The 9,335-nt window shown below is 37.3% G+C and overlaps 1 protein-coding gene across 5 annotated transcripts in view; it reads left to right on the top strand.

The window, feature by feature from the left end:
- The window catches only part of LOC125496816 (uncharacterized), a 20,149-nt gene extending 11,084 nt beyond the window's left edge, over positions 1-9,065 (top strand). Inside the window, exons 2-4 of one of the 5 annotated variants that reach the window (XR_008968828.1) lie at positions 1,845-3,129; positions 8,065-8,124; positions 8,805-9,065. Coding sequence is in view for 1 of the 5 variants with exons in the window: in XM_057393727.1 (XP_057249710.1) it covers positions 1,855-2,865 (1,011 nt within the window). In the remaining 4 variants the exon portion in view is untranslated. Of the gene's footprint in view, positions 1-401; positions 462-1,112; positions 1,410-1,844; positions 3,628-8,064; positions 8,125-8,804 lie in introns of those variants that run through there. The other 4 variants (XR_008968829.1, XR_008968830.1, XR_008968831.1 and 1 more) reach the window with 4 other exon arrangements.
- Positions 9,066-9,335: the final 270 nt, after the last annotated feature.

Below are 9,335 nucleotides of genomic sequence, written 5' to 3'. Positions count from 1 at the left end.
TAGGCTCAAGAAACGCTTGATTTGGACTTCGTAGGAGAAAGTTATGCTCATATTAAGTTTCTGTTCAAATTTCATATTTTATATAGTTGATTTAAAACTCTACTTTTCATATAATTGCTTCATAATGAACTTTTGAGTTACCATATGAACATATGATTCTTTAATGTTGATTTTATAAAGTAAGATGATTTTGATTAATTTGGTAAGGGTTTTAGTTAGACGGTTTAGTTAGACGGTTTGACTTAGACGTTGATAGACTGTAAAAATCATTTATATGGTAAAAGAACATGATATGTTTGTTTGATGTTTTATGTGAAATTAGAAAAGGTTGATGGCTTTGTGAACTAGAGTTAGTTGTATCCAAGTCTTTTACTTACGAAGTACACACATTTATATTGTAGATTCCGGTTTCATTGAGGAGCCGTATTGACTGAGCTAGTTGGTTTGATATAGTTTAAAAGGTAAGATTCCTTACTTAAATCTTTAATAGTTACAAGAAAGGTCTACAAAAGATAAGATTTCAACTAAAATTTCATATTTACGAGAAAGATTATAAAGGTATGTATCTCTCTTGAGTTGAGATTGGTTTGAATAGGAGGATGTTCCTCCTAATACGGATAGTTTGTTTTCAAACCTTGAATTATAAATAGTTACAGAAAAGATTTATGGATAGTTTATGTTTTTAGACTGGTTGGGATTGCCTTTATGGTGTCTCAAGGAATTGGAACTTTGTCGGGATCGTCTCGACATTACAAAATAGTTGGGGGTACGTTGATCAGTACCTCAGACTTAGATCTTCTGCTACGGTTTGACCGTTTGTGGGGTGTGCACACTAGGGGTCTTTGTCTAATAGTTACCCGAGGGCCTAGCTAGCCCAATGGGAAATAAAGTTCGTTCCATTCCATAGATTTATGATTCTAAGATTCTGAAAGAAACTATTTTAGCAGAGAAAATAGAAAAGTATTTGGTTTGGAAAAGAAATGAATTGGGATTGCAAAAGTGAATGATTTGTAGGATATAATTAATGCATCCTACCTGCATATGTATTTGGCTTTACAGTATTGAATCTTGCTCAGCCTGTTTGGCTGATACTACATGCTTGATATATGCAGGTACATGAAGGCTTAGAGTCGGGGTATGGGCGGAGAGCAACGTCCACTAGTTTTGCGTAAATATAATTATAATAGTTCTGTTCTGGTGCATTTCTTATATATAATCAATATTTTGAGACTTAGGGTTGTAAATATTAATCCACCTAAATCTTTATTCGGTTGGGTTGTAATAGTTTAAAATAACTTTAATTAGTTTTGGTGCAGGTAGTTCTTCCTTAGCGATTATTCTCGTAATAATCGTGGAATAACACGTTTGGATTTCGAGTAGTTATACAGGAATTTCGTTGGTATTTGAAATGGGTGGAGTTGTTGGGAATTTGGATTTTGGATTGCTGATTTGTTGAAACAGGTTTAAAATTCGGACGCAGTCCTAAATTAAATTTTAGGCAGTCCATTTTTCAAACGGAACTCTGCCGAATTTTCTATAGAATTTTAATATTATTTAATTTAATGAATCACTCGAAATTCAGGGGTGTTATAGTTGGTATCAGAGCCTAGGTTAATAAAGGACTGGGTTAAGTTAGAGATGATAGGAAACTAAAATTTTGACAAGCCGAGGTGAGAAAGTGAGATGGGTTATACACGGGAAGTGTATATTCTGTGTTGTATATATGCTTATATTAATTATGTGATTGTTTTTGTAATCGTGATTTGAGAGTTAATATTCTTTTATGACAATCAATGTGTTATACTCGTGTTTTATCGAGATTCAAGTTCTTTTACCTTATGTAGTGCTTACAAGATGCACAAGCGCGAAAGAAGTAAATCATCAGAGATGTGCGCTTTGATGGAGCAGATGGTAGAGTCTAATAAGGCCATGACTGAGGCTGTGCAATTGCTAGCGGAAGCACGAGCTGCTACTACTAGCACTAGCAAAGTAGCTATCACTGAAGTTGCTGCTGTGCATAAAGCAATTGACGGGAAGAAGCCGCCTAAGTATGATGGAAAAGGCGACCCCGTGAAGATGGAGAATTGGATTAGAGAGTTTGACAAGATCTTCGTCACTCTCCAGGTCCCTGAAGAGATGAGAGTAGACTCCGCAGCCTACCATCTCACTGAAGATGCTGATATCTGGTGGACCAACAACAAAGATAATTTTACCACCAAAGTCACATACGATGAGGATGGTTTTGAGGAGGTGGAGACAAAGGAATTTGGTTGGAAAGAGTTCAAGAAGGCGCTACGCGCTGAGTTCTTCCCACCTCATATGAGGAAAAGGAAGAGATCTGAGTTTGAACAGCTGGAGCAAGGAGATATGTCTGTCCAAGACTTTTATACTAAATACCTTGAGTTGTCTCGTTTCGTGCCTGAATTGGTCCCAAATGAACAAGAAAGAGCTCAGAGGTTCGAGGAAAAACTTGATCTTGAACTTCTTAGCAATATGGGAGCGGCCGACTTCACGACCTTGAACGAAGTTTATACTCGTGCTAGCAATGCCGAGAGAATCAAGGAGAGAAGGAAAGCCGCAGAAAAGATGAAAGCTCCTACAAAAGAAAGTACCCAACAATGGGATAAGGGTAATAACTTTAGTCAAAACAAGAGCAGAAACTTTGATAATCGGGGTCTAGGGGTAACTTCAATAGAGGAGGTCAGAGTCAACAAGCCTCAAGGAGTGCTCAGAGTTCGTTTCAGCCCCGTAGCCAAGCCCAGAGCCAATCTCAATCTCAAAACAACCCAGGACCTGTTCGTCGTTATTTCTGCAAAAGATGTGAAAACAATCATCCAGGGAGGGATTGTGAAGGCAATAAGGTGACGTGTAATTATTGCAAGAAGGAGGGGCATAGAGCTTATGAGTGTTTCACTAACCCTGATGCTAAGATTGGCCGCAATTATGAGGTGTTGAGGACACCCACTGCTAGTACAGCTAGTAATCGCCCAACTACTTCTGCAGCTACAAATCGTAGCGCAGGAACGGCTAATGCTGCTCAGGCTAAGAGAAGTCTTGAGAAAAAGAACACGGGCAACCTTAATCATCTTAAGCAAGCAGATGCAGATAACCAGGGGAATGCAGTGACCGGTACTTTCTCTATCTATTTTACACCTGCCTACGTTCTATTTGATTCAGGTGCATCACATTCATTTATATCTGAAACTTTTGCAAAAAGGTTAAACTTAGAAAGTGTCACACCTTGTGAGGCCGATATTTCTGTTCCTTCTGGTCTAAGTGTCACGTGTAATAGGATGTATTTAGATGTCCCAATAGCTTATGGTGAAACTACCTTATTCGCTGACCTAATAGTTTTTCCTTTGAAAGATTTTGATATAATTAGGGATGGACTGGCTAGAAAAGTATAAAGCCAAGATAGACTGTCCGAAACAAAAAGTAACAATAGAGAGTCATAAGGGTGTTCATGTGCTTTATAGTCGCGTCCAGTGAAGATTATTTCTGCTCTTACATTGAAGTCTTATTTAAGGAAGGGATGCCCTATGTACCTTTGCCATATTCATGATACTAGTAAGGAAAGACCACAGCTCGGAGATGTCCCAGTTGTGAATGAGTATCAAGATGTGTTTCCAGATGAATTCTTAATATGCCTCCAAAGCGTGATGTGGAATTTAACATCGATTTGGTACCTGGAATGGGACCTATATCTAAGCCACCTTATCGAATGGCGCCTGCTGAGATGAGAGAACTGAAAACTCAATTAGAAGAGTTGCTAGATAAAGGCTACATTCGACCTAGTGTATCACCTTGGGGTGCACCAGTTCTTTTCGTGAAGAAGAAGGATGGTACCCTACGATTATGTATTGACTACAGAGAACTCAATAACGTCACTGTGAAAAACAAGTATCCATTGCCAAGGATAGATGACTTGTTTGATCAGTTGGCCGGTGCAGGAGTATTCTCTAAGATCGACTTGAGATCAGGTTACCATCAGCTTCGTGTTGCAGATAAAGATATCCCAAAGACAGCTTTTCGTACCCGTTATGGACACTATGAGTTTACAGTTATGCCCTTTGGCTTGACTAATGCTCCAGCGGTGTTCATGGATTTAATGAACAGGGTATTCAGAGCTTATTTGGATAAATTCGTTGTGTTTATTGATGATATATTGATTTATTCAAAGAATGCGAGTGAACATGAAGAGCACCTCCGTGCTGTTTTGCAAATACTGAGAGAAAATCACTTGTATGCAAAGTTCTCCAAATGTGAATTCTGGCTCGAGAAAGTGGCTTTTCTGGGTCATATCATTTCTAAGGAGGGTGTTTCAGTTGATCCATCTAAAATTCAAGCGGTTTTGGAATGGTCTACTCCGAAGAATGTTACTGAAATTCGCAGCTTCCTTGGTCTAGCGGCTACTATAGGAGATTCGTGAAAGATTTTTCCAAAATAGCTCGCCCATTGACAAGTTTGATGAAGAAGTGCACCAAGTATGAATGGAATGATGATTGTGAGAAGGCTTTTCAGACGTTGAAGGAGCGTCTTACTACAGCTCCAGTCTTAACTTTACCTAATGGGGATCAAGACTACGAGGTGTATACAGATGCTTCGAGAAATGGCCTTGGATGTGTGCTTATGCAGAAACGGAAAGTTGTAGCTTATGCGTCTAGACAATTAAAAGTTCATGAGGCGAACTACCCCACACATGATCTTGAATTAGCTGTGTAGTCTTTGCTCTTAAAATTTGGCGTCACTATTTGCTTGGTACTTCATTCAAAATATACTCTGATCATAAAAGCCTCAAGTATATCTTCACGCAAAAAGAGTTGAAATGAGACAAAGAAGATGGTTAGAGCTGATTAAGGATTACGATATGGAGATTCAATACCATGAAGGCAAGGCCAATGTTGTCGCTGATGCGCTTAGCAGGAAATCTTCTCACTCATTGTACACGACACTTTCGAGAAGGTTACTTAGAGATGAATTTCAGAATTTTGGTGTCGAACTTGTCCGAGTTGGAGCACAGCTTAACTCCCTTACATTGCAACCAGATGTGTACGATGAGATTAAGGAGAACCAAGCTACTGATGCACTTCTGAAGAAAAAGATGGAAGAGGTTCAAGATACTGAAGATGCTTATTTTAAGATCCATGCAGATGGGAGTCTTCGTTATAAGATAGGTGGTGTGTTCCGACATACCTGACTGAAGAAGAAAATCTTAGATGAAGCTCATTTGACTCCATATTCGGTACATCCAGGAGGTGACAAGTTGTATAAAGACTCAAAATCACTTTTGGTGGCCCACATGAAGCAACAGGTCGCCGGTATGTTTCCAAGTGTTTGACTTGCCAAAAAGTCAAGTTTGAGCACAAGAGACCTCAAGGCGAGATTCAGCCTTTGGAGATTCCAATGTGGAAGTGGGACTCAATTTCTATGGATTTTTATCTCTGGACTTCCAAGAACACCTAATGGTAATAACATGATTTGGGTCATTGTGGACCGACTCACCAAGTCTGCCCATTTCGTACCAATGAAAGATACATGGAAACATCAAAAGCTAGCCGATGCATATAGGAAGAATGTTTTGCGCTTACATGGTGTGCCAAAGGACATTGTGTCCGATAGAGATAGTAGATTCTTATCTAATTTTTGGCAGAAGCTTCAAGAAGCCTTAGGGACACAGTTGAAAATGAGTACATCATTTCATCCTGCTACTGATGGTCAGACAGAGCGCACAATACCAAACACTCGAGGACATGTTGAGGGCATGTGCCTTAGAATTTCAAGGCTCGTGGGAAGATAGACTGGACTTGATAGAATTCTCGTATAATAATAGCTATCATTCTTCAATAGGAATGGCCCCATATGAAGCCTTGTATGGCCGCAAGTGTCGTAGTCCTCTTTGTTGGAGTGATATTGGTGAATCTTGTGTTCTTGGCCCTGAAATGATCCAAGAAACTGTAGAACAAGTAAAACTGATACAACAGAAAATGAAAGCGGCACAAGATAGACAGAAAAGTTATGCTGATAAATACAACGACATGCAGAGTTTGAAGTCGGTGAGAAAGTACTCTTGAAAGTTTCTCCTATAAAGGGAGTAATGCGATTCGGGATGAAGGGAAAGTTAAGCCCTAAATTCATCGGACCGTATGAGATCCTAGAAAGGATAGGTGAAGTTGCCTATAGATTGGCATTACCTCCAGAGATAGCTCGAGTTCACAACGTTTTCCATATTTCTCAACTTCGTCGTACATTAGTGACCCCTCACATGTACTCACACCTGATGAATTGCAACTAGAAGATAACCTTTCATATGTTGAGGTCCCTATGAAAATTCTTGATAGTAAAGTTCGAGCAACTCGGAATGGAGAAGTTAAACTGGTGAAAGTATTGTGGTCGAACCACAAGGACGATGAACTTAGTTGGGAATCCGAGGATGCGATGCGAGCTCAATATCCCCACCTATTTCAATAGGTACGCTTATAGTTACGAGGACGTAACTAATTTTTTTAGGGAGGGTGGAATTAGTATGATTTCATTTCAATTCTTTAATATTTAAAGATAATTTTGACTTGTATTAAGTGTTTGATTCTACCTGAAAGTTAATGGCATGTTGAGAGTATGCTAGTGAGATAGTTTATGTGCAAGTTTGATACTATATAGTTATTATCTTTCGTACTATTAATAATAGATAGTTGGCTAAACATGTAAAGTTAATGAGCTAAAGTAAGTGATAGGATTTTCGCTACGATTTAAGAATTGTTTCAAGTTTCGAGGACGAAACTTATTTTAAGGGGGTAGATTGTAACACCCCGATTTTTGAAACAGTTTATTATTTATTTTATTAACTATATTATATATTTTAGTTTATTTAATAATTAAATTCATTTATCTTTAGGAATTATTTTGTAAATAATTATATATGCTTATAGTGGACAAGTTTAGTAAGTAATTTAACTAATAATATAATAAGAGGAAATTATTCACATATATGTAAGAAGGGGAAAAGGGAAAAATAAAACAAGAAAAGAAAAAAAAGAAAAAAAAAAAAAAACAACACAAAAGAAGAACGACATTCAAAACGGTGTTCACCACCGTTACCATATTCACCTCTCATATCTTCACCATCTTCACCATTTCTTCTCTCAAAATTCTTCCTTCATCACACAACCACCACCGTTGCCGACGACACAACCACAACCGCCACTAGAGGTGATACCATAGAAGTAGGCGGCGCAAGGAAGAAAAGGGGGTCGTCGTTGCTGTAATTTGGAGCATTTGGTGCTCGAATTAGGGGCGTTTGCAAGTTATTTCTCATCCCCAATCTTCTATATTAGTGGGTAAGATGAATTCCTCAACTAATTTAAGTTTTCTTTTAAAAATTATGAAGTTAGGGTTTTTAGATTGAAATTGAATTGGGGTTTTTGATTTTAGAGTTTGGGTGTGGAATTTATTGAGTTGAATGTTCATTCATGAGTTTAATAGTTAGTTTAGAATAGTAGGAAGCTTGTTAATTTCAAGTGAATGAATATAGTGTGCTGTAATTCGTAGAATTACCAGTTCAGGTTCGTATTTTGCGTTTTTAGGCAGTTTACGGCATTTTTAGCAAAAATACTATTTCACAAAAGTTGTTCGTATTGAAATTTTACTCAGATAGGCTCAAGAAACGCTTGATTTGGACTTCGTAGGAGAAAGTTATGCTCATATTAAGTTTCTGTTCAAATTTCATATTTTATATAGTTGATTTAAAACTCTACTTTTCATATAATTGCTTCATAATGAACTTTTGAGTTACCATATGAACATATGATTCTTTAATGTTGATTTTATATAAAGTAAGATGATTTTGATTAATTTGGTAAGGGTTTTAGTTAGACGGTTTAAGTTATGACGGTTTGACTTAGACAGTTTGACTTAGACGTTAGAACATGAAAGTCATTTATATGGTAAAAGAACATGATATGTTTGTTTGATGTTTTATGTGAAATTAGAAAAGGTTGATGGCTTTGTGAACTAGAGTTAGTTGTATCCAAGTCTTTTACTTACGAAGTACACACATTTATATTGTAGATTCCGGTTTCATTGAGGAGCCGTATTGACTGAGCTAGTTGGTTTGATATAGTTTAAAAGGTAAGATTCCTTACTCAAATCTTTAATAGTTACAGAAAGGTCTACAAAAGATAAGATTTCAACTAAAATTTCATATTTACGAAAAGATTATAAAGGTATGTATCTCTCTTGAGTTGAGATTGGTTTGAATAGGAGGATGTTCCTCCTAATACGGATAGTTTGTTTTCAAACCTTGAATTATAAAATAGTTACAGAAAAGATTTATGGATAGTTTTATGTTTTTAAACTGGTTGGGATTGCCTTTATGGTGTCTCAAGGAATTGGAACTTTGTCGGGATCGTCTCGACATTACAGAATAGTTGGGGGTACGTTGATCAGTACCTCAGACTTAGATCTTCTGCTACGGTTTGACCGTTTGTGGGGTGTGCACACTAGGGGTCTTTGTCTAATAGTTACCCGGAGGGCCTAGCTAGCCCAATGGGAAATAAAGTTCGTTCCATTCCATAGATTTATGATTCTAAGATTCTGAAAGAAACTATTTAGCAGAGAAAATAGAAAAGAATTTGGTTTGGAAAAGAAATGAAGAAACTGTTTTACAATATTTTATTAAGTATTAGGGTTGCAAAAGTGAATGATTTGTAGGATATAATTAATGCATCCTACCTGCATATGTATTTGGCTTTACAGTATTGAATCTTGCTCAGCCTGTTTGGCTGATACTACATGCTTGATATATGCAGGTACATGAAGGCTTAGAGTCGGGGTATGGGCGGAGAGCAACGTCCACTAGTTTTGCGTAATATATAATCAATATTTTGAGACTTAGGGTTGTAAATATTAATCCACCTAAATCTATATTCGGTTAGGTTGTAATAGTTTAAAATAACTTTAATTTAGTTTTGGTGCAGGTAGTTCTTCCTTAGCGATTATTCTCGTAATAATCGTGGAATAACACGTTTGGATTTCGAGTAGTTATACAGGAATTTCGTTGGTATTTGAAATGGGTGGAGTTGTTGGGAATTTGGATTTTGGATTGCTGATTTGTTGAAACAGGTTTAAAATTCGGACGCCAGTCCTAAATTAAATTTTAGGCAGTCCATTTTTCAAACGGAACTCTGCCGAATTTTCTATAGAATTTTAATATTATTTAATTTAATGAATCACTCGAAATTCAGGGGTGTTATAGGCAGCAACAACATCAACGTGAAGGGGGAGAGAACAAAGTGACGATGAAGATCTGGGGAGGCAGCAGCGAAATAGAAAGAGAGATG

This window comes from Beta vulgaris, chromosome 1 (assembly GCF_026745355.1).
Source record: "Beta vulgaris subsp. vulgaris cultivar EL10 chromosome 1, EL10.2, whole genome shotgun sequence".
Taxonomy (NCBI): Eukaryota; Viridiplantae; Streptophyta; class Magnoliopsida; order Caryophyllales; family Amaranthaceae; genus Beta; species Beta vulgaris.
This window is presented reverse-complemented; position numbering and strand designations above follow the sequence as displayed.